Here is a 27109-nt window from a genome sequence, read left to right on the forward strand (position 1 = left end):
CCCTCCTCCCTCGCCAAAAAAAATCTCTGTCATAGAACTCACCACTTACCAGCAAGCCTCTGATCAATACCAAAGGAGGCAAAGCCAGAACCATTACTCTTAATGTAAAAGACTTTGTGTGCCATCAGTAATGCTGAAAATATTAAATTTGCATCTTGCACTCTTTTCCACAGTACGCAAAAAACAATGAGTGCTCTCCATCCACACATACAGGTAAAACATTTCAAAGACAGTTTTACAGCTGATAGACTGATGAGTAGCCTCTGACATTTAAATTCAATTAAGCTTTTTCAGATTAAAAATTAAGCTTCCACAGTTTTATGTCCAAAATAAAGCTTACAGGTAAAAAAGCTGATGAATAAAAAACCTGATTTTGGAGCCAGGTAGAAAGTACATAAAATCAGACCTTTAAGGGGCACAGGAAGTTTTTGATTTTTGAATATCCCATAGAGATATTCTAAATTTGCAAAAAGCAAAAACATACGGTTTAGGCCTCAGAAATTTATCTGACTTTAGTGAACAGTCACTCAGGAAGATTGCAGTGACTGTTTTCACTAATCAAAAGGAAAAAATGATTTTTGGTGATATTCAAGTTATTTGATAGAAGTTTCTTTGGTTATCAGTGAGGCGCAAAGTAAAATTTTAATCAACTTAAGAGGCCAATATCACACCAAATTTTCACGCATGTTTGAATAAAGTAATGTTTGGAGTCAGATGAGGTCTCCATCCTAAAATATCTTACAAAGCATAATAAAAATGCTCAGAAAATCAGTATGAAATGCAAGCAAAATTAGGTAAAGGAGGTAAGCATGAATAAGGAGGTTGGTTGTTGGGGCTCTTCCCAAGGCAGATTTCTTTAATGACAATATCATCCCATTTTTGTTAGACCAGGTTAAAGTAAATCACATCAATAATTGCTTTGATTTTAGTAATAAAAAATTCTACTTGACTTCTTGATGCCTACTTCACAACTTTCTGTTACAAATCAATTTTAGACAGATAACAGGCATTAATTGGGCCATATTTAATCGCACTTTCATCTAACAGGCAACACAGACAAGCCTTATTATCTCAATCTCCACTTGTCTTTGATTTTAAGTGTCCTGTAAATATCTACTATCCAGTTTACATTGACGTAGGGTCAATTTCACAAGCTGGTTGAGAATCAGCATGGGATTATACACAGGGAAAAAATGCAGATTCCAGTTTTGAAGCAAAACTCGTATTCTTGGCACCTTTTTTCCTTTTTCCGCATTCAGTTTTCAGCTTGGAAAACTCAACCTGGAAAATGGGTTCAGGTCTTGTGTCCAGTATAAAAGACATGAAATTGAAATTCAGATAACTGTTCTGGTGCTAAAGGATGAGAGCCATCAGCCCCTTGCTGTTGCTGATGGGTGCATTAGGACACTGTGTTTTATCAGACATAGTAAAAAATTTGCTATTTTTCACTAGACAAGACTAACACATCTAAGTGTATGTTTAGGGATGGGTTCACTGTAACTCCGTTTTTCATGTCACCAGATTAGTATTCTTTTCAGCTTTGCTGAATCTCTAATGACCTCCAAAAACACCTGAATAGTCTTAGCATCCCCAGCCATACCATGGACAGCAGGGTACACACATACTTCATGGCTAAAGACACGCAGGGAAAGGCTAATGACAAGTCTTTCCCTCCTGAACCGAGCTCATGTTGTCTGAGCAACCAAAGAATTACAGGTACTTTCTTGGTGGAGAAGTACTGGCCAGCTGGGAAATCCTCAGACTTCAAAATCAATGGGAATTTTCCTCTTGACTCTGGTGACAACAGGATTAAACTAGAGCTCAAGAACCTAATTTCAGTAGCTTTAATTCTCGTTAAGCTTTTGCCCAGCCCTGGGCTTCAGTGGCATGAGTAACTGAAATCTGTGAACCTTGAGCTAAAGAGTAGAGAAGGTGTGTACCACTGCAGCATCACCACTGTATGCATTATAACTGACTGGAATAATTTTATTTAATATCCAGGCAAATGTGGGATTTTCCCTTTTGTTTTAAAGAAACAACAATTTCATATGCAATTATTTTCTTTATCATGTTTTTTTTTTCCTGTTGGTTCAATCTGTTACACACATAGCCAGTGATCCTGTGAACAGCGATGTATACGAATAATTTTCAGAATGTGTCAAGACCATGCTGCCAACATAAATAAGTAGGTGTGGGTATGGGAACGAAGTCATTTGGGGGTTAACAATATAACAGGAAAAGCTGTCCCAAAGTTTTAACATCCCAAATGTGTTGGAAAAAAAAATCCTGTCCCAAAAAACTTAATTTCCCCAAGTAACACTTGGAAAGCATTAAAATGTTCAGGTTATTAATATTAATTAATCAATTAATACTATTATAATTAATTAATTGCATAGTGCCTCGAGTCCTGGAAAGGGATCTTTATGTGCCTGAATAATAATAAGATGACATTCTATTCCTGCAGTGCAGGAGGAATTTTAAAAGATCACAACTTTTAAAATATTCTTAGCACTTTGATTCTTCTGCAGAATTAGTCCTTAACATGCATTTGGGTTTTGCAGCCACAGGATGGCATTCACTGCTGTGCAAAGGGTCAGTAAAATGTGTGCAGAGCATAGGAAGCATACTTTTTTATCTGGGGAAAGGAAATATTTAATCACAAATTATTAATATAATTTTCCTCCTTTCTACCGATGACAACCATTGATTCAAGTATGTAATATAGAAATCTTAGCATGCATAGCCCTTAAGGTTCATGTTCTTACTGTATGGGCACCCAGGCCACCAATAGATACCTATCTTGCCTGATTCCAGCAAGCTGTGACATTCTAAAAATACAGAGCAGAATTCCAACCTGGCATACCAGCAACTGCATGCAGCACTTCAGATTCACTAACATAATTTATGGAATCAGAGACACTCTTTAATGGGTTTATAGAGGCTCATAATTTACTGTTTGCTTTCCCATTAGGGCAGTATACAGAGTAGGTGTTGACACACAGCATACCAACGGGAGGACAGTTGGACTGAACGAATGGCCAAGGTGACCGATAATTGGATTTCAAATGTCAAAGAGTGTGGTTGAAAAGACAGGTATATCAACTCACACATACTTTTCCCAGTTGTGAAATGAAAGTTAAGAGCAGGGACAATCAGCTACAAGTAGTTACAATTTATAGAATTGGGTTTGACATTAGAGGCAAGCAGCACCCAATTAACTTCAGCAGAGGTGTCTAACACCACTGGTAAAACGACTGGATTTAGACTGATGAGCAGGAAGATCAAGAGATAGTAATGCTATTAACCTTTTTGAGATTACCCTGCTGATAATGTGGTCTTGGGGACAATAAAACACTGCGTGAGACAATATGCCAAATTTGGTAGTGCAGGACTGATATATGGTAGAAGGAGAATTTCCTTGGATTCACTTTATGGGCCTCCAATTAGCCTTCACTAGGTGAGGAGAGCAAAAGGGAGGAAGCAGAAGGAGTCCCTCTCTATTAACCTTTTTGAGATTACCCTGCTGATAATGTGGTCTTGGGGACAATAAAACACTGCGTGAGACAATATGCCAAATTTGGTAGTGCAGGACTGATATATGGTAGAAGGAGAATTTCCTTGGATTCACTTTATGGGCCTCCAATTAGCCTTCACTAGGTGAGGAGAGCAAAAGGGAGGAAGCAGAAGGAGTCCCTCTAATGAGGGACTTTGTTGGTTTGCAGCAGAAAAGATTGAAAAAAGAAAGTTTTAGGAGCTGCTTTGCTTTTGAGATTGTCTGAGGAGGTGTTAAAGGGGCTGGGTACTTAGTTGGAAATAGCCATGAAAAAGCTCCTGATTTATGGGAGGTCTTGAACAGCACAAGTGCAACCTGTCAGGATCAGCACAGGAGGTGTGATCCCTTGGCACAGGCAGATCAGATACGCCAGCCTCATCTACTAATCCCTATGCTTAGATACTGGGTCACAACCACTGACACTTGCTCACGATGTGGAGCACTGGCTGACACCACCTATAGACACTGTTTCTGCTTCCTTTGAGAAACTCCACACAAAATATAAATATACTTGTTCTCCAAAAGTGCATCCAGTTTAAGAAACAGAATATTAGGAGCACATCTAATCCATAGATTACTGATCTGATAAAATATCTAAATCTTATTTAAAGGCTTAGTGAGGCAAAGGTAGTTTGTCAATCAAGTGAAGTTCAAGATGCAATTCCTGTGTTGCTATGTAAGCCTGGTGAATGGGTGCTCAATAAGCTCCAGAAAACAGAGTATGCATGTGTAATTTAATTAGTTACTACTGTTTAGGCATTCAAGAGCTAGTGGAGCATATTGCACGCCAGAGAAACTGGGCATGTGTATCAAGTTAGGAAGTCTTGAGGTAGCTCTCACTCCATGCTACAGTCTAGAGGAGAGGGAATGGACACCAAATCAGCCCTGCCACAACTGAACAAGGTACTGGAAACACAGCTCACAGCTTCGAGTTTGGTAATTTGCCCTGTCAAGAAGTGGGATAAATGACTGCCTCATGCTGAGCACCATGCTGCTGCAGCAAGGATGTGTTTTGGGAGCTGAGGAGCTCGCTGGAAGTTGTGCGTCCTGTCACCACCGTAATCCATCACCAGGTGCCCTCCCAGTGCTGCAGAAAAAACACATCTTCTGCACACTTCAGACCTCTGTTTATTAAAAAACCCCACAGCGTTCAATGATACTTTCACACTGAGAGTCAGAAATTATGAGGACTGAATGCCTTAAGAGAAAGTATTTAAAGAAAATATTATTTCACTTTTAAAATGCCATTCCCTGGCTGAGGTGTTGCAATGAAGACTGCACTCAGGCAGTGTCTAGCGGATTGCAACAAAAATAGTGAAAGATTCTTAACTGTACATTTCCACTTGGCAAATAGCAGTAGAAAAAAGAAAAATCCTGGGCTCTAGCATTCAATTTAGTCTCACAAACGTATGTCCAAAGCTACATAGGGAGGGTTTGTGCAAGTGCCTTTGAAGAACAGGGGTTTGGCGAGGAGGAAAAAGGAATATGTGCAAATGAACCTCATATGTACATTAATATTTTGATACCTTCTGCTAGATATCATGGTCTTTTGAGACCAAGCTAACGCACTTGTCTCATTGCCTTCTGCCTCTCTCAGTCAACAGAGCCCATGCCATCTCAGCACACTGATGTATCAGATAACAAAGCATATCTTTGCTTAGCTACAATGTGTGGTCTAAAACTGATGTCTTTTTAGAAACTTTCTGAGTGTTTCGTAAACTGTGGTCATGTGCTGCGCATTTTACAAAGTGTGGTGATATAAGCCCACGTGTTTAAATTCTTCCTGTTTATTTTCAATAAAATTTATAAAATAACTGTTTGGCCTTGAGGGTTAAGAACCCTTTTTTTAAAATTTATACAACACCTTAAAAAGTATCTGAAAGGATAGTGGACGGCAACAAGATTGAAAGGGAAAAACAAATACATTTGAGGCTATGATAAAAAATGTTAAGCTATTTGCTGGTATCTGGATTACAGATAACATGCTGGGTCTATGAAAAGTCAAAGCCATAAATTGACAGACTGCTATTAGTAATATTTGTATTTTTTACTTTCCCAGAGAATGTGAGAAAAAATAACTCATTATTTTGATTCTGACATTTTTGCTCTCAATTATTCATGTTAATCCTTGTCTTTGAATATTTAGACTGTTCCTTGCCAAAGAAAATACTATTTTTTGCCAAAACATAAAATGTACTCTAGGACTGCCATTATAACATTTTCAGTGTCTCTGTATCATAAGAGATTAGCAAACAGCAATATTACATTTGAGAATGAGGAGATTAATCTGTTTCCTGACAACCAAAATTTGTTAGGCTGTGAAAAGAAAATTACTGCTTTTGAGGGCAGATTTCATAGTACTCGATGCTTCAGGGCCTTTGTATTTTTCTGTTTAAATCATATCTTCCTAAAAAGCAAAATAACTGTTTGGTCTCTGATTATTATCAAGCTGAAGTCAGATAAGAAAAACACTAGGATTTTTATGTTCCATAATATATTTAGGGAGAAAAAAGTGTCAATTATACTCACTAAACTGATTCTCAACCCAATTAGAGGTTTTCTTATCTCTAGGTGCCTAGTAAATACTTTAATTTGTGTCATGTTACAAATTATGCTGAATACTCCAATCTTATTTCAGCACATTTCACACAATGATGCACTTTTGTCATAACAAATTATTTAAAAAAATCCCAAAACAAACCCACAATGTTTTCAAACTATCATGGTTTTGCATGACATTTTCCTACCCTTTCCAATATGCCTTTTTTGCTCATGCTGAATGTTGAAGGATTATATGGTGGAGAGACACTGTGGTGATGTGGAGATATGAAAGACCTAATGAAGAGGGGAAGTACATTATACTGAAAGACACTATAGGCTACAGTGAGAAGACTCAAAGAAAATGTTCTGTATTTGATGTGTACTAGGAAAAGGTTCTCACCAAGTGCATGGACTGGTGGGGGTAGTTTTCAGAAATGAAGAGCCGTTAGTATATCACCAGTACTGGAAATTATAAAACCCTGGATAAGAAGAGTGTTAACAAGGGGAAGACTAAAAAAGAATAAATCAGAGGATGCAGCACTGATAAAACCCAGATGACGTTACTGTAAATTTACAGTATGACTCAAGGATTGGACCTCAAGAATAAAGATTATCTTCACCATGATGGTAAAGACAACTGTAGGGAACATAGTCAAATCTAAAAGAACTTGCAAAAGGAAAGAGTTGTTCCAGTTTTTCCCTTGTGGAGAGGCTGCCTGTAAACCAAACAGCTCACAAATGAAGATGATCCAGGGAAGGGATTGCCTAAGTGGTGGGCGTCCTCAAATCATCTCCAGTCAGACTCTATGGACACTGCAACAGCCTGTGATCAAAAAGCACGTCTCAAACCAGCCCAAACTCCACTCAAAACCGAAGAATTGGAGGTTTAGTGCTGGGATTCCTACACAATGTATTTGTAGGGTAATTGGATTTGGTACATATAAATTGTGGTGGCAAGTGAAGACGCTGTGAAAATATCCCAGAATTAACTTAGCAATAACACAGACAGCTGAGTACAGATCACCCTGGGAGAAACTACAAATGGATGCAAAACTTGTTTAAAGGCATGTTTCTAAATGATGGATTAATTAAAAGGCATCCTAGGATTTCCCGTGCCCAAAAAGGATTTTAGTATGTAATGTACTCCTAACTGAGGAAGAAGATGCTCCTCTGCCTTAAATGCAACTCTCAGCTTGGTCTTAGCTGTGAAGGCAGGAAAATGAGACCTCTACAAAATATGTGTGTATGTGCATGCATGTGTGTGCTCAAACCTTACAGACATAAATTAACAGTCTGGCAGCTGATGAGTATTACACATGCTACAAAAAACATGATATAGCACAAAAGCAGACACGCTTCAGCTAACACAAAGGCTCTGTACATCTAAAATAGATTCAAATCATGTGAAAGATTTCCTGCTGCTCTTGCAGAAGATTAAAACATTAGTACATTCATAAAACAAATGTGAAGGTTTAGCAAAGCAGTGTGCCCTGCACAATAACTCTTTGTTTCTCCAAGCACGGAGCCTGGCAAAAGAGACACCCTGAAAGGGTATATCCGACCAATTTGGGCCTGGTAGGTGGGCTCCAGCCCATAAAAAAAGAGAGCTACAGATCTTAAGAAACATACAATGAAGAAAAAACCTGTTGGCCCTGAGCTAATCTGTGAGCTAATCCCTCATCGAGAAAGCAACATTAGACCAAACTCTTAAATCCTGACTGAAAAGAAAAGGTTGATACAGATTAATCACAGAATTTGCCTACACAAGATCAGCATGAGGAGTGATTTATAAAACAAGAAGGAAGACTACTAATATATCCCTCTCTGTTTCAACAGCATTTAACACACAGGTGTAGACCTAATTTCAAACCAGGCAATAGCATTTGGTGTCTTAATAATACTTTTCCATCCATTTGCATTGATCCAATGCTGTGCCATCTTGTAGTTCTGCAAATAGAACATAAGAAAGAGGTGCTGGGTATATTTAAAATTGCTTTTCTCTCATATATGTTCACTCACCCATTTCCAGACATAGCTGGAGAAACACAGCCATGGGCAGCAATGTCTAATTCTCTTATCCAGGGGATTATCAGGGATAACTTCAAGAAAGCCATTGCCACTGAAGCCAGACTAAGCACACCACTCAGGGTAAGCAAAGGAACTGAACTAGCCCCCAGTATAATAGACTTCCCCCTCTCCACAGTGACATTGCATATGTCTTAGCATAATGCTAGTTAATCATAAAGGAACTTTCTTGCACTTCTGCATGATGCTGAGTCCAGTGAGATTTTAATTAGGTCTAGAGGGTCAAGGAAATGCTGATACATCTCTAGGCTCCCAGGAGATGTATAGAACCTTGCAGGGTGGCAGCCTGCAGGCTGGATTTCCTTCCTATCTGTCTTCTCTGTCATGCCTTTAAAAGAGGTGGAAAATGCCTGATAAAACAGCACACGAAGCCTATATGCTGAGTATCTCCTTCCGTGCTAACATGCTACGAGGTGTAGAGCCAAGACCTGCTGCTAGAATGCTGTGGGCCCACAAGGAAAACCTAAAAGGGGCATTTGATGCCCAGCATGAGAAAGCCGACAGCACTGTATTTTGCAGATTTTTATTTCTTCATTTCATGACCCAACAGTTCAGGTCAGTGATTCATGAAATCTGTAAAACAAGCTCCCTCCCCTCTGCAAACAGCAGATATATGCAAATCAATCCTTGACTACGGAAAAGCTCTAGGCGACCAGAAATGTAGTTTTTCTAATGAGACACAACAACCATGATAGACAGCAGTGTGTGAACCAAAGCCCTAGCCCTGGCTGACTCTGATCTTGCCAGGGTCTTCAAAATATCAACTTGAAGCAGTACTTGCAAAATCATCTGTTATCTTTATACTGAGTCAACTTTTCATCTAAATAGACAATATGTTTTTTAACCTGGATCATAATATCAATTGTTTCCTGCCCATTTCTACAAGACTCACTATCCAGTAAAATATGATTTTGTGAAAAATATACTTCAGACTATTCCACTGTGGATGGTGAATCTCTCATCCTATACACCGATGAACTGGAAAAATCAAATCTTTTCCATGAGCTAAGGAGAAAATAAATAATAAATGAGCTGTGCTTTCCTATTTTAATACCCAAATAAATTAACACAAGCTTACAAAAACAGCTATAAAAGGTCTATAAACTATTTAACTCATTTATCTAATTGTCAAGCATTCATAACAAAACCCCAAAGTTTTGCATATTGATTTACGAAGATTTTTGATTTAGGAAGCTCATTAAGCATAGAAGAGAGGGCTGCTTTTCTTCATTACTATTGGTATCTTCAATCAATAAAATGGATTAACCAAACAAGTGTGAGATTTTTAATGCTGGACTAAAATCCTGCCATGTAAGAACTTCCATATAGTATCAGATTAGCAGGATGGCTTAAATACTCTCCAAGAAAGGTCAGAATCAGATACTGTGAAGTAAATGATGCACTAATTGAACTGTCAGTAGCATGTTTGCCCTTGACATCAGCCTGGTGTTAGCATGTACAAAACATTTTCAAGAGAATCAATCTAATCTAGAAAGTTCAAAGAATAAGAAAAATATTAGATAGAAATATGAAGACTGAAAACAACCACTAGCACAAGGCAAAAAGCAAACAAATCATTCTCAAGGTGGACTTAAAATCTACAAATTTTGTGGAAATGTCATAGACATTCCGTGCACATCCAGTCTCTCCAGGCTATTTCATTGAATAACTGAAATGAGCTGAGGGTCACTGCTACTATTTGATGTACAGAGACCCATTCTTGCTCCTCTTCTTTGGTGTATATATATTGTGTCATCAGAGCTGTGGGCATATCTGCCAATGGCTACCTGAATTTAACATGGAATACTAAGGACTTCAAACACACAATTATATTTTTTAATTCAAACTTAATTTGCTCCATTATCACATAATTATAAAGAGATTTTTTCTTATTTAATAAGAAAACAAATCTAAAATTCCACATGCAGGCAAAAAAGTGTTATTAAACTCAGTTTTCCCAATGCTCAGTCTTTGTCATTTATGTTACTTCTCAAGACACTATCTAAAATAAAAGGACATCTGGGAGCTATTGAAATTTGCAATAATCAAAGAAAAGAGAATAATCTATAAAAATGCCATGCCTTAATTATTTTGCAGTTTAAAACTCCTGTTCATACCTCCTGCACAGAGAGCACTCAGTTAACAACTGAACTAGTAATATTTCCAGTGATGCACTTGTTAATCCTTTGCCTTATCAGATCACATAAGTTAGAGACAACAGTCTAGTTGAGGAGACTGCTTATCACTGCAGACAGATGAATCACACCAGGACTTTTCCCATATTTTGCTGTGTAAGACTTTCTGCCTGAATACACATGAGAAGCAGTGTGCAATGTCATATGCAAATTTGTCTCTGAAAGAGAGTTTTAACCTCCAGTCATCTCCTGCCTTTGGGAAGTTGCTGTCTATGGCTGAAAAAGAAGCTTGATGGGGAAAAAAATGCATCTGGAGGAGAAGGGAAGGTGGGGAAGTGCAGCCCACACATCTCTAGAAAGCTGGTGCAGAAGATCACAGGCTGCAGCATGGAAATCTGCAGCGTGGGTTAAGCGAGCTCAGTGTGTGCAACCTAAGCACTGTGTCTCCACTAGATCCACCACCACACCAACCTATCCTGCAGATGGCTTTCACCTCTGCTGATAAACCCATTAGAAAGGTAGTATGAGATGAATGTCTTAGATTTTCTTTAGAACTGTTTATTTTCTTCCCTTCCTTTGCCCCCCACCTTTCTCTTCTTTTTCCCTTTCTTTCTTTTTTCCTCTTCTTTTTCTCCCCTAACTTTGAAGTTGAAATTAAAGTTCAATGTGTCACCAGTTGAAGCTGACATGGATACATCTTTCATTGCCTTCTTAGAAAGTCGCCTCTACATACTGTTCCACTAGAAATACTTCCAAGAGTCTTAGAAATAATTAAAAATAGTTCTCTTATTTCTGTCAAGCACAGCCAGTTATACTTTTCAAGCTCAACCTGGAAATAAGGGTTGTTTACCTATTTTTTTTAATTTCCCTTGCATCTTCTGATAGGTTTCAGTGTAAAAAGGGAAAGGGATGTGCCTTTGGAGCCATGTAAACCCCAGACAAAATGTTCAATCAGACACACTGCCTCATTTTTACACCAGCACCAGCATGTCACTGATAAAAAATGCTGCTTTCTCTGCCAAATGTGGGCAATGCTAAAGAACCATGAAACAAATGCTTACACAGATTCATAATCCAGGATTTAAGCAATCAATGTTCTGTAGAACACCATTCAGATACATAAACCCAATGAACTTCAGTTTTTGTACTTCTCCTGTAAAAATATACATGAGCATATTGCCACATGGCTGCCTTCAGAAAACGCTGCATTTTCTCACAAAGGACCACTGACTTCAGGCATCACCACTAGCAAAGGCTGCAGCCTAACTGAGCAGGCTCAACAGCAAAACAAAGTTAAATTTGTTAAGTTCCTGTGTGGGAGATGCTGGAGGAAAAGAGGAGGATGGCAGAGAACACAGCACTGAACCACCAGTGTGGTGTTTGTGGGAAGAACTGAGAGGTAGTGCTATTTTTAAATGCCACTTTGTGAGATTTTAAACTTCTTCTCCCCTGTAAACTGTGGCCATAAAGTTTCCAGCAGTGACTTCCCCTGTGATATTCCAGACCAAATTCCAAGTGGAATAAAATTATAGTCCCTCCATCAACATTCCCCTCACATTTACAACTTCCCATTAAATGAGCGGAAATTTGAATTCTTTTTAGAAGGCTCCAATTACAGCAGATTATTATGCTTCCCTCTAATTACTGCATGTAAATACATACCATGTAACAGTTTATTGTACCCTTAGTGTACTCACAGTAAATAGAAACCAATATGCTGCATTCAGCCCATGTATTTTGACACTCACATCAGATTTAGCAATTTATCTTCATTACAACCCCTTGCACTGTTACTGACATCCTTCTCAGAGCTGTGCTCAAGCATCACAGCAGGAAGATTGATGAAGCTTGTATATACTGATTTGTGACAAAAGCAGGGCACTTGAGAGGCACAGTTACTATTCTGATAACACTAAGTTGGCTAAAAATTAGCTGTACTAAGCCAACGCTCTGCTCTCACTTCTCCTCCTCATTAATTAGGATACATGACTTGGACCTTGAAAGGCTAAGGCTGCTGTAACACTATTTTTAAACCCATTGCCTTCAGTTGCTTTGTCACTTTTGAAGAGATTTAAAGTTCTGAAAATGCTTATTAACAACTACTTCTATTCTTTAGAGACACTTTGAACAGACAGGTTATCCACCATGACAAATGTTAGGTAATTTCTGAATGAATCTACAGTGGTAAATTTAAACATAGTTTGGAAGAAGAGAGAGACACAATGGATAGAATTTTCAAAACTGGCTAAATGACCTAAGAGCCTGCACCACATGCACTCATCAAGAAGAGACTAAATAGTCTCAGCACTTTAAAAGCACCAAGTTATTATATACTATTATCATGAGGATGGAGAGGTCATCTCTCACTACAGATAATTCATCCCTTCAATCATAAAGATTCAAAGACTGTTGCTAGGATTTCAACCTGAAGCCTGTAACTCTTCTGGGTCATTCTTTTGCTAAACATGTCCTGCCCCAGCAATTCCCAGCAAGCTGAACTCCTCAACAGTGGGTACTTTTTGCAGAGGCTTTCTGTGTTGGGAGCAGAAGTAACTCAGCATCTGCAACAGTATGTAAAGGAACTGCTCAGGGTGAGCAAGAATGTGCTCAGATCCACTTTCTGGGATGAATGTGCAAGTCAGTGAACTGTAGCCTGGATTCAAGAATCCTCTCCCATCAATCTGCACATGTACACTGGAAAACAGACCAGGAACTATTCATACTCTGGACATCTCAAAATCAGCTGACACCACACAAGAGTGCAGATCCTGCATTAAATGGTTTAATTTTTATGCTTATTATTGGACCTCCATCACTCCAGCAGCTGTTTGCAAAAAATCACATAGCAAAATCACTAGAATTTGCAAAGCTGTCAGACCAGGATTAGCAGGCATCTACAAACAATGTGGGCAGAAAAAAAACCCACACACTATTTTTGTGGGGTTTTTTCCATAGCTCAAACTGTACTAATATTGTCTACTCCCCACACACTATTTTTGTGGGTTTTTTTCCACAGCTCAAACTGTACTAATATTGTCTACTTCTAGCTTCTACCTTTTAGTAAATTAGCATAATACTAGAGCATAGAGAGTGAAGAGTTAACACAGAAATTATTAGAAGACAACACATATCCAGAAGAAGGAGGAAGTAAAAGAAGAATAGAAAAAGAAGATGATGTGTCCAATTACTGAATAGGAATAAAACCAGATCACCTGAAACTTGCAACTCACTTGGAAATACATTGCTATTTTCCTTTACTTGCAAAGCAATCGGGTAACTCTCAGGATTACCTTTCATCTTTCAGATGGATATTTAAATACTTCATCCCAACTACAGAATCTCTTAGAAAGTCTATGAAACAGAACAAATGCTTTTGGCTTGCTTCGTGTGAGAAAGTAATGTAATCAAGTGGTCATTTTCCTCCCATTTCAGGCAGAACCATTCCATTAATAAGAACCCACTAAAGCAAGAGATCATCCTGTATAAAATCCAGTGACGTCCAATTTAATTCTAAGCAGAAAAATTCTACCTGATAACAAGCACTAAATAAAACCTGCAGCTTCGCAAGACATTACAAATGTGTCAAAAATATTAAGCCCTCATCTTGGCAGCTTAAAAAAAAAAACATTGACAATGTCTCAATCAATGAAAAATCTAGGACAAGAAATATTTTTCTTTTATTCTCCCAAAATGCCAAAAAAATCCCTAAACAATATTACCAAAACAAACAGAGAATCTCAGTTGTTTTAAGGGGAAATCTATTTCTGACTTCCTCATGCATCTTTTGGCTCAGGGTATAGACATGTTTCTGTGCTCACTTTGAGACACAGTCTATGCTAAGTACAAGTCCTGTGACAGCAGCCTCAGGTACCAGTAAAAAATCCATGCAGACACAAGTTCTTACATTCAAAGAAGATAATTAAAGGAGGAAGGAAGAAGAGATGCACATCTGACCTGGGCCTCAGTACTTTGCAACAGAATGCTTGTGTACATACAGAGGGAGTCACTCTAGATTCACCCTTCCTAGGCATGTTAACCTTAAAAATACACATCCAGTCCTCACGGGTAATTCACATTTCCTCTGATATGGACACAGACAACTCCAGAAGAGCAACTCTAAGCCATCACAGGCAGTGATCTGGAGAGCACTGGCACTACACAAGACTATAATGACTAGCATCTGCCATCATATTTCACTTCATCTTCCTAAAAACCTCTTTGAAAGAGGTGGCAATACTGTTAGTAATGAAATTTGCCGAGTAAGTACTGGCAGGTACTTACAGGGTATAGCACCTCTGCTAAATTCAGGTAGGGAAAAGACAGGCTTATTAAAAATAATTAAAAAGCTCAATCTAGGAAACGTCTGTTAGTGCCCCACACACAGACTGGGCTAAGGGGAGCAAGGGTTGCTAGGTCAAGTACTAATCTGAGCTTTTCAAAGGGAGCCAAGTTTGCTCTCTTTTACATTAGCCAGACTCCTGTAAGAAGGGTATGAAATGAAGCCGGAAGGGAAACACTGTATTACCAGGAGACCACAGTCATCTCAGCAATTAAGACCTCCCCAGGGGGGTAATTACACAGAGACAGACAGGCATTTTAGAAAACGTTTCTCAGTTTGCCACGAGAATGAGCACAGCTTGACCAGCCTGGCTCTGCATCCCGGCTTATGCGTGGACGTGCAGCAGGACTGTGCCTCCCAGGAGGCAGCGATGGTCAGTGTTCAGCAGCAGCTCAAAGGGTTGATTTGGCCATTGGGGCTGTGTCTCTGCCAGAGTTTGGTTACCTTTCCCGCACACTGTTCCCTGGTGGGTTTTAAAATGTGGTCCTATCCCCACTTCTGCAGGACACCCTGCTCAGGTGTTTCTCTTCTCCATAGGCTGCCCTCCACTTTACTCCCCATTCACAAGCCTTGGAAGAGCCTATGACACCAATTTCCCTCTACTGCATCTTCAGTCCTCAAAGTCTTGCAGATGGTTATTTTTTTAAACAAGATAAAATTTAGAGGAAGAAATAGATTAACTTATATTGACGACTAAAGCTGAATTTCTCTAAGTAACATTTTTTTCTTTTTGCTATTAATAGTAGTACATCCCTATCTGTATGAGAATCCTCTGTAAAATGTGAATTTGGCACTGAGGTCTCTGAGGCAAACACATGAATCACAGAATCACAGAATGGTTGGTGTTAAAAGGGGCCTCTGGAGCTCATCTAGTCCAATCTCCCTGCTAAAGCAGGCTGCACAGGATCACATCCAGACTGGTTTCAGAATGTCTCCAGAGAGAGAGACTTCATAACCTCTCTGGGCAACCTGTATCCAGTGCTCTGTCACTCTCACACAAGCTTTTCCTCGTATTCAGACGGAACGTCCTGTGTTTCAGTTTGTGCCTTTTGACCCCTGTCCTGTCACTGGGCACCACCACAAAGAGTCTGGCCCCATTCTCTTCACACCTGCACTTATAAGCATTGCTAATATTCCCTCTCATTCATCTCTTCTCGAAGCTAAACAGACTCAGCTACCTAAGTCTTTCCTCATAAAAGAGGTGTTCCACTCCCCTCACCATCTTTGCAGCCCTCTGCTGAACTCCCTCCAGTAGTTCCTTGCCTTTCTTGAACTGGGGAGCCCAGAACTGGACACAGCACTCCAGATGTGACCTCACCAAACCAGAGGAGAGGGGGAGGATCACCTCCTGTGCTGTGCTGGTCACACACTTTCTAATGCATCTCAGGACACTATTGGTCTTCTTGGCCACACAGGCACATTGCTGGCTCATGGCCAACTTGTCATTCCCCAGGACTACCTGGTCTTTCCCCACAGAGCAAAAGAAACTAACAGATTAAAAATTCTCATCAATAGGTATATTCAAAATCAATGTCCATTTCATTCTATTTCTGATTTTCTCTAGCAGTATAAACTGGAAAGCTTGAAGTTACTGGACCACATGATTACTTTATTAACTTTCCAACTTAATAAATCCTAAAAAGGTAAAAGTCCCTTTCTTTCCCCCCATTTCTTTATAGCATGGAATGTGTAAGAATCTACAGTGAATTATCTAGAAAAAAACAACTCAAACTTGTATAGCAATAATTAACCTTTTGCTCCCATGTTCTACACTACCCAAAATAATTTGGGATTTCTAGCAAATAAAAATAATAATTGAATATGCAAATGTATATTTTACTACATTTTGCTGCCAGATAGTGATTGCATTGGGAACTATTTTGCCCAGATGTTTTTAACTTGTATGGATTTGAAGAGAACTTCCTAAAATACATAGTAGTGATGATTGATTATGTGGGACAATATGGTTCTTTTTCACTTGCACCACCAGGAATCAAGAATTCCTTACATCACAAATAGACGAAAGAACAGAGTCAAGGATTTTTTACCCAAAGGAAAAAAAACACAGCATGGTGTAGAGAAACATGAAAGAAAACACATGTGGCAAAACCAGTAGTTTACAAGTGTATCACTCCATATCCAACATATGTGAGCTACTTACAAAGAGAAACATTCATCACAACAGCCAAGGGAATGGCTTAGACACTCTTTTTAGAGGGCAATTTTTAACTCAAAAATTGTTGTTGACAGTTCCAATAAGTGAAAGCTAAAAAAAATTCATTAATTCTGATGATGCAGTGAATGCAAGGTCAAAGTTTGCTTTCATCCAAATGATTAGTTTGTATGTTAGATCCAAGCTGCAAAACTTTACACATGTTTAACCTGAGAGACTAAAAATCTTGTCAGGGTTGGGGTCATTCAACCTTATTTTATCAAAAAAATATTTTGCTTTGGATTTTATGAACTTCTGTCACAAACAAAATTTAAGGGCGGCAATAAAAGACTTAACTGAAGTATACTAGAGGTAGAAAACAAGTGTTGTGCATATTTATTCAATTTTTTCCCTGTGCTTGTGAATTGCAAAATGTTTTATTTCTTACGTATAATCAGGCAATTCCCAGCTTTAAGTGAGTCTGTTATAAATGAAGAGAAGGGAGAATACCACTCTCCTGGAACAGAAAGAAGTGATTTTAAACTACAAAAATCAGTTAACCTTTTAACATATATTTTCCACTTATTCTTACCTCCAAAAAATGTTCTGCTTGCTGCTCCCGATCCAATTTTCTTGATGTTGTTGTAATCAGACCTGTGAAAGAAGGATGGTATTTGATTGTCAATGCCCAATTGAAAAATCTATGTCTCTATCAACCTCAAGACAAATTCATTTTTAAAACACTCAAAGGGAAAAAATCTATTTGAAGCTATATCAGACACAGATTTCTTGACATCTGTCAAACATTTTATTTCTCAGTCCAACCATTAAGACTTTCTGACTAGCAATGAATTTTTAAAGAAAATTGCTGTGAGGAAAGTAACTGAAAAACAGTTAACTGTGTGTCTACAGTTAACATGCTACATTTATTACAGTGAATTAAAAAAACTCACTAAAGAATCACTATTTGTCTTATGATTAAGAGCTTCAATGAATCATTTGCATTTGACTGAAATCCTTCTGTAAAAAACCTCATTAAAGATTTCAGAGTTCTCAAACAATTAATAGGATAGGATGCTGATTACTTCCATGCCAAGAATACTTGACAAAGAAGGTTATTTCTGTAATAACTACTTGTATACATAATGATTTCCAAATGTAATCATTCTAATGCATTAAAGGTTTTGTACTACAATTTCATCAATTTGTTCCATGCTCAAATTGAGTCTTTAAAATAAAGTACCTTTTTACATGAGGATGATCAAGATATTTTTTTAAAGCAATGCACTTTCATGAATGATTAAACTCTTGTGAGATTTATACCAAGGAAAGAAAATGAAACGCTTCCAAAGTTCCTTCAAGAAAAGTGATGCATATCTTCTATGAACATAGTTTAGTGTTTTATTTTGTTCTTACTAGAGATTTAAAGGGCAGATTTGAGTTTTCCCTCACACAAAACATTTCTTTGGACAGGAAAATGCATCATGTGCTTGTTTTATGATAGATTCCAACGAGCAAAGAGCCCAACTTTTCCTAGAGATAAAGCTGATTTTGGAGACAATGCCAGTAGAGCAAGTTGCTTTCACAAATTCGTCATCTCTAAGATTACCAAGGAAAACAAAATAATAAATTCTTCCTGGATTAGCTATTCTACTTACTTCTCTAATCAGATTAGCCAAGCATCTAAACACAAATCCACAATGACCCTAAATTCTTAAAAAAACCCATTAGCAGCACCTTACATCTACACAACACTTCTAGTCCCAGAAGGCTTCTACAGCTCCAGCTCCTCATATGCTGTCACATTCTCCTTGGAGGAATCACTTTACCTATTTTATTTTATTTTGGTAAGAAGGGGAGAAATATTACTTGAAGTAATGGGATGAAATGAACCAAGGGAAATGCCCTCTGCTTCCAATGTTTCACACTTGTTAAAAGATCTATTAGACCACCGAAGTGGCACCCAAGGGGAGGTCACAGAAATTGGACTGCATCATTACAATTATGTGGAAGAACTTGGTGCTGGCAAAAAGCTGAAAAAACAAAACAACCTGTACTGCTTGCATCAAGCAATAGCAAGTATTCAAAACAGTTTCACCATATGGGAGACATCTATTCAGTGAAGGATTTTAAACAGACATGACAGCATGGATGATAAATTGGTGTCATTCACACAAGATCCCTCCATGTCTAGAAAGAACGCAGAGATACAGACAAGAAATTATGAATTACGAAAGAAGTTCAGCTCCAATAAATTGATAGAGTAAAAAGTTCAAATTTGAAATATCCCTGTTCATCACATGCATGGTCACTATGGATATTTATCAAGCACAATCTAATCACAGGAAGGAATATGATGATTTTTAATAAAATCTTCCTTCCTTCCTAATGTGCCATTGTAAACTCTACATACTTTCTCCTTAAACGAGAAATGTTTAGCTGTGAGTTATAGGTCTCTGTCCACATCATCTTCTTCACGTACATGAATTCACATTCCTTTCGAAGACCAAGAGCTAACATCTGAAATTGAACACCAGAACAAATAGTAATTGTCTTTCATTGGTAAAACTAAAACTACTACTACTGCTGCACCTCTCCACAAAAGTACTGTTACCACTAAGAGTTTTTTCTGTTTTCCTCTTTTTTAATGTAGAACCTTTTTGACTGCAATAATGGTCAGTGTGCCTTCAGACCTGAATTTCCTTCTAAAAGAGGCGCATGAACATATAGCAAGGTTCTACAACAGACCTGCCTATATTTAAAATGTAGCAGATCTTAACAGATTTAGCACTCAGACTTAACAGCCAATCCTAAAGGGCAGGTAACTGACCATCTCCATCAGTCCTGCAGACCTGATCATGAAGTATGGTGACTGTGAACCAGAACAATTGACGGTTTTTGCTTTAAATACAGCTCTACATATGATTGACCATTATGGGCAGTTTCATCAGGTTGATATAATAATGTATAGAAATAATTGGTCATATGTGTTTACAGTCACGAGGCCTCTAGTTTCCATTTCTGTTCTCTGAGGAACTGTCCCATCCAACACTCACGGTGGCCTCATTGCAGTACTCTGGCTGCTCACTTTCATGTACATTCCTGAAGACATGGACAGATGATGCTGTACAACACAACTGTTTAAAATAAGACTACGCATCAAATCAGGTCTCAATTACTTGATACTAATATTTAATTATGGTCACGAATTGGTATGGTCCTTTCAGATTACAAAACTGTATTTCAAGAAATTCTGAAGATAATCACCAAAACTGAAAAAAATAAATGTGCCAGTTATGTTGAAGACTACTCACAGCTTTACCAGTCCAGTCTCAAAGAAATTAATTTCCTGGGTTTTATGAAAACCTTGCTGTGCCCTCCTGTATTCAGCACCCCATGCCACAGATACCTAATAACAGCAATATTTAGCAGGATGTAGAACTTTATTTTCTAGATACTGGGGCAACCGAGAGAAACTTGGCTTCACACAGGAGACTATATCCCAGTTTTAGTTCTTATCTAACTCTATTAAATTGTCATACTCTGTTACAGTGCAAAGGCATTATCGAAAGAAAATAAGTCACAGAGAAGAATCAACCCAAGGAAATTATGTTAGCTGCACTCCTGGTTATGATAGAAAATCACAAGGGGACAATGATAAAAAATGACCCTTCCTTTTTTTCTATCTTCAATATGTGCCATAGCCCTTATAGACACAGCCATCTGGACAGCTCTCCAAAGCCAGCTGGGAAATAAAGTACGTATTTATCACAAAATAGTCAAAAGCACTAACAAGCTTCAAAAGTCATTGCACACCTCTCAAATGGTTTCTCTCAAATTTCCAGGGAAACAACATGGTCCTGCTAAGGGCACGAGTTATTTATAGCTGTGATGATTCTCTAAGAACATCCATCCAAATGAAGAGAAAAACTGTATTCGATACAAAAGTTATTTACAGCAAAACCATCAGCTCACAAGCAAGGTTATGTCATTCTGTTCCCAGCATTTCATACTTTTCTTTGACTTTCTGAGTTGAAACATCTCTCTTCAACCTGGCAATTCTGTTTCTCAGACCATAAAAATGAACTATTTTGTGAAACTCCAAAACATTGCTTGACCCAATATTTCCGTTGGAGATAACTATATGTTCTTCTATAACTTAATTTTCTATGATAGCTGTCACTTTTGCTGTTTGAGTACTTTTCCCATCTTAATAAATGCACAATCATTGTTCTCCTGTTAGAGAGTTCAGAAATGTTGGAAGGTGAACAAGCAATGCCCACACAACATGTTCCATTACACTGCAGGTTACAGTCACAATTCACATCTGACCCTGATGGTGGACTGCCCTTCCAACACCTCACTGTACACTGGAAAAGATCATCATTGCCTCCTGCATTATGCCACTGTAGAAGGAAATTCAGCATGTAGATGGAGAAGATATGGCAATGTTCTTCATCTCAACACTTTATAATCTGGATGGGAGAACCAGAGATGTGGGGTGGGCAACAAGACAGACCTGCCTTAGTGCTTAGGTGCAGCCATAGTGAGACAAAAGAAAGCACAGGACCAACACAAAGAAATACTGACAATTTAGGCAATACATCAACCTATAAAATCTTCAGCCAATGCATCATCTTGGAAACAAATCACCAGTTACTAGGGCTCAGATGTGTGATCAATACATTTGAGAAACACTTAGCACTGACACTTAGGATAATGCTTTCAACACATTGATATGTGCTAAAGAAAGGAGAAGTTCAGTGAAACAGATCAAAACCCAATTGAACTACTCTGCATTTGCAATCAGTGAAGCATGCAGTTACTGGAGTGTAAATGAAGAAATGTAATTTATGAGCAAACAGAAACTTGGTGAGAGGTCTGAGGTCTTAGAATTAAAGCCAGGTATGTGTGCGGATGCATGCACGTGTCTGTGTGTATACATCAATGAACTTGACATAAAATTAGGAATAGTTATGAATTCAACAGTATGACTAATGCTTTATAATGTTTAGATTTTTTTAAATACAATTCAAGGATGATCAGAGTGAAGTTGACAGCTGAAGATGGGGGAAACAGTGCCCAAACTATGGTAGCCCAAATTGTTATCTGAGGATCATGTATTTATTGGACAATACAGTTTTATGAATTCCATAAAGGATTAACTATTAATCCAAAGTAGACTACACATATAAACCTTAATTTATATGCTGGAAAAGTTAAGCATTTCTTTGTTTTCTTAACGCTTTCTGATCTGGAAAACTCGAGCCATTTGCTACCTCTGTTCTTGCAGTCAGAAGGGGGGATGGCACCTGGACAAATGTGAACCTGCCTGCTAACCCTTCCTTCAATGCTGGAATTAAAGCAGCCAACTGACAATTAGGATTTTCCAACTGAATAATCCATGCTCTGCCTTCACTTAGCTCTCTTGTTTCACAGAAGGGTGCTCACAGAAATAAAACCTCTGTGTGTCTGTGTGTACTGAAGCAGATAGACCACGCTATACAAATACATACATATATGCTGCATATACAGTCAAATATTTGACTGTGTGACATTTTATGTCTACCCAATAAGATGAATATTAAAAATTATCCTAAAATACACAAATGTACAGAGGTATACTTAGCTCTAAGGTTTACTGATGTACATTCTTTCAATATATAAGAAATATTTGTGCTGGAAACAAATTAATTCATGGACTTAGCCACCTAAGAAAAATTCACCAAGGGCAGCTAAATGAAAAGGCTATGGCAGAGGAAATCTTGAAGCACTGGGTAGCTTGAAAAGTAATACACAGAGGGAAACAATGCGGTGGATTTGCTTGCTCTGATGCTTATTTTCTATATACCCAGAGCAGCCCACGGCTGTAGGCGTGATAGTAACTAAACTGACCCTTGTCTTAGAAGAAACTCACATATTTTTCAATACTATGGCACTTAGGGACTAAAAATTAGTTTGCCACAGGCTATTTTCTAACACAGATTGAATTTCCCTAATATGGCTGTGAAGCCAAGGAGAGTTCAACAGCCTACTCCTTATGAAATTAAATTATTTTCATTCAAGCTGTGGATGGATAACCTTACCTGAACTGTTTCCTGAAGTACTGCTTAAAAGATAACAGAATCTGGTATGGACTGACAGCATATTTTACAGATATCTGGGAGTGTTGCAAATTTTCTAATATAAAGAATAATTTTTTAAAAAATGAAATTCTGAAGAACTCTTTTATTGATTTCTCATTCACAAACCTACTTTAGGTGAAATATGAAAAGAGTATGAGAGAGGTAACAAGCAGGCTAAAGTAAAAGAAGCCAAATAAATTTCTCTGTTTTGAGCTGAAGGCTGAGTGTCTTCACAGAAATAGGAAGGTGAGAAGGAAAGCAATATCTTCCCCTTCCCTGGCCAAAGATTAACAGGATACAATTTACTGACTGTTTTACTGTCCATTATTAAATCTTTTTTTTTCCTGTTCTGCATATTCATAAAAAACATTTCATTAAGAAAATACAGATGTGGGATGAGTTGGAAGTACGACTAAGGACTATTATGCAGACTTTAAACATATACTCAGAACATACTGCCTGACTCCAAGTCATAGCAGGAGATACTTAACAGCCTCTCCACTCAGAGTGGAATTAGGGTCTTTGCCTAGGACTTCCAGGCAGTACAGGGAGATATATACGCTGTGACACCCACACAGAGATGGTCTGGATGGATTAGCCAAGGTCTCATCTCAAAGCTTTCTAGTCCTTAGTTGCTGAGGGAAACTTTCTCCATATTAAGATGTTCATCCCCATCTTCAAAAAAACCCAATTTTGAAATGGAAACAAGAACATTAAATTAGAGGGCTTTCTGTGCAGAGTTCTTGTGCCCTGTGAGATGCTCTGAGCATCCCACAACACTGATGCTATCTTCTCACAGTCCAAAGTGGATGCACTTCCCAATCTGCCATTCTCAAATACTGTAAAGAACAAGGATACAGATAGAAAACCACAAGAAGATATCAAATGAAACATTCTGTAGAGTTACCCTTTACAGTTCTGATTGGGAAAAACACGCCTTGGGATTGTTTGCTGAAAACACAGGCCTTCTAACCCAACCAGTTAAACAGACAAAAGGAATAAGTAAAACAAACACTGTTTTTACAAAACTTTTTCATAAATTCAGTGACTGGTTATACACACTGCTTGTTCACCAGAGCCCCAAGGCTGAATTGGCAGAAATTTATATGGGAATATATGGGTTTACTGATGAGTTTACTAGAAATCTCAAATATTTATTAACAGTACACACAAAGGTATGAACACAGGCTCTCCACACATATAATGAACACAGAAGAGAGTACACAGTTGCTGAGAAATATAGCCAACAGCTGCCAACTTTGAAAGTAAATTTAGGACTTTAGACGCATTAAAAAAAAAGGGCAGTCACAATGGTAGCATTAGGATTTCCATCATATATTCAGGAACGTAAAACTGTTGCATATTCCTAACCACAGAAATGTCGAAATGAATAGCAATAACCAGGATAATTCTATTACCCACAGGCAGTGAGATGCATTGTAAACACTCTAACAGCACATTCATGTCCTGCAATAAATTAGGGATCGACAAAGCAAAATTGAATTTCAAAGATAAATGATAGAAAACGACATACATTTTACTTGGAGATGTAAACAAACATATCATTTTATATAATTACACATGTAAACCTCTAATTTAGAAAGGCTGTATTCTGATCTAAATGAATGATACTTCACTGAACAAGAAAAAGAACACACCAGGCAAGCCTGTGCAATTACGTGGAGGACTGCTGCTTTATTGTTTTTCCTGAGGTGACAATGAGAGTGAAATGACTCCTTTGAAACAAGCTAGGTATAAAAAATGATTGCTTTTAAAAAACAGCTACATTTTCTAATGTGTGGTTACGTCTGAAAAAAATAAAGGAGAAGCTCAAGCAAAACCTTTTTGTTCCTCTTTGGTTGTCTCTTCTGTCTCTCGTTAAGAGTTCCATCAGCTTATTGCTGAAAACATCAAAACTCTGCACAAAAGGCACAGCAAACATTCACTTCAATAAAGAATTTGGATTCTGCTTTTCTTTAAAGGCAGACTCTGGCTTTTTTTGTTCCTAGAATATGTTTAAAGTGACAATATGGTGTGCCAGTCTGTTCAACCTGTAGAACAGAGGACTTGGAGGGACTCCCTTTCATTCTCCAAAACTCAGCCAGAGCAGTCCTCAGGCAAACCCACTGCTCTTCTAAATATTATTCTCCATTTGTGGAGTGGCCAGGTTTACTGTTCTGCATATTCCTCCTCGAAGGCTGTTTGTAAACATGACTGTTGAACTCCCCGGTCTCCACACATTGCATTTACGAACACTTTGCACCTTCATTTTGGTCAGCAAAAAAGTCAAACTCTGCTAGCTTCCACTCACCTAATGAATTTGCTATTAACCTTCTAGCATTGCAGTTCCAACCCTCATTGCTCCTAAGCCTGATGGATGGAAGCTGAACACTGTGCTCCAGATAACACCTACACATCCCCACTACAGCAGCCTAACTACTGCCTCCTGTGGATACCCATCTAGCAGGGAATAGCAATCTTGTATTAGTCTTCAAATATACCATTTTGCTTACTCAATTAATGAATTTCTACCCTTTAAACTCCTAGAGATCTCTTTTTTCTTTTCCCCAAACTCTTCAGTTTGGATGATGCCTGCTAACTCTGGATGAGAGCAAACTCCCTCTTCTGAAGCCAGCATCATTAAAGAAATCACAGAACAAGATCATTTGTCTAGCCAATACTTGAGATAATCTGTTAATGCATGCCCTTCAGCATGCAAATCCCTTATTCGAGACTCATCATTTTTATTTCCTCTTTAGCCAGATCCACACGCACATAGCAATTCGACTATTAATCTCCATGTCCTCATACCTCATAAATTCTGCAGTGCAACCACATCAAATGCATTACTGAAGTCCATGTAGATGACACACAGAGTATTTCTTAGAACATTACTTATCTTATCAGTGACATCAAGATAGGTTGATATGATTTACTTCTGGTAAACCCATGAGCGCTTTTATCCCATTTTCTATTTATTTTCATGTTTTTAATTATACTGTCCTTCAAAATATGTTTGAAAGCCTTGCAGTTGTCAGAGGTCAGACAAATAGTTCTGTGACTGCAAGGCTTATTTCTTCACCCTGCCTTCCTGCTCTTTACCACTGACATTTTATTCATTCTCTCCCAACTGCGTGTCTCAAATCTCAGCTTTGATAATACTCCTCAATAGTTACTTACTACAGGAGTTGTATTTAAGGTGACAGTTTTGGAGTGGAAATTATCATAGTTATTCTTACTTGATAAAACGGTGATGGCAGTGAGATAGGTTTGGCCAGGAAGAAGCCAAATCCAAACTAGCTGTGGACAGCAAGACGAAGTCTGCAAAGGTTCCTGTATCAAACCACAGTCACCTGACTGTGGTCAGTTTGGACCACAAATAGCTTCAGGCATATTGGTGAAGTGCCTGAACTCAGGTGGGTTGAAACTCAAACTCAACCCCAAAAAGCCTACCTCGTAAAATGATTGCTCAGGGATAGGGTGGTATAGCCACCGTCAAACACATAGAGTCTACAGTCCACAGCTGCGATATTTAAATGAAAGGACTGATAATACTCAAGGTGCCCAAGCAGCACTGGCTCCCCTAGCACAAGCGATGAGCAATTTCTCTGCGGTGTCATTGTGGTCTGAGTCATCTCTTAGGGTTGTGATGCTCAGGAACAACTGAGCAAATGCCCTTGAGGGACTGTCACTCAGGGGCTTAGCTCTCCTAAAACACTTCACACATAAGTTTATGGTTTGTAGGCTAAGAAGGTTTTCAAGTTCAAATCCTTTACTCCTACTCAAACAAATGCTAAGGAATAGAAATAGCATTCATATCTTCTTTTATTTTCTTCCCTTAAGAAGTGCAGTGCTGCCTAAAAACCTAATTGCTAATACGATGCCTCAGCACAGATTTTAACATCCCTGTGCATCACTTTCATTTTCAGGGAGAAATTACAGAATTCTATTTGGGTTATAATTAGCATATCATTATTACTAGCAGGAATAGCTATAAATATATCTAACTGGTGGCTAGCTCAGTAACCAGCACACATAATCATTATACAATTTTCTTACTTTTTTTTGTGCATGAAGGCCTCATAATTCTGCAAAAGTGACGACTAAGCCTAACTAGACTCTGGTTATAATTTACGCAAATTAATTTCACTGTTTGCGGGAATGAAGACTTACATAATA

General features: G+C 38.2%; 1 protein-coding gene across 1 annotated transcript in view; it reads right to left on the reverse strand.

Annotated features, from left to right (window-relative positions):
• The window catches only part of FAT3 (FAT atypical cadherin 3), a gene marked incomplete at its 3' end in the record, with an annotated part of 253079 nt that overhangs the window by 49218 nt on the left and 176752 nt on the right, over positions 1 to 27109 (reverse strand). Inside the window, exon 3 of the mRNA XM_009076092.1 lies at positions 17398 to 17459. Coding sequence (XP_009074340.1) covers positions 17398 to 17459 — 62 coding nt within the window. The remainder of the gene's footprint in view (positions 1 to 17397; positions 17460 to 27109) is intronic.

Source organism: Acanthisitta chloris, unplaced genomic scaffold (assembly GCF_000695815.1).
Source record: "Acanthisitta chloris isolate BGI_N310 unplaced genomic scaffold, ASM69581v1 scaffold3936, whole genome shotgun sequence".
Lineage (NCBI taxonomy): Eukaryota > Metazoa > Chordata > Aves > Passeriformes > Acanthisittidae > Acanthisitta > Acanthisitta chloris.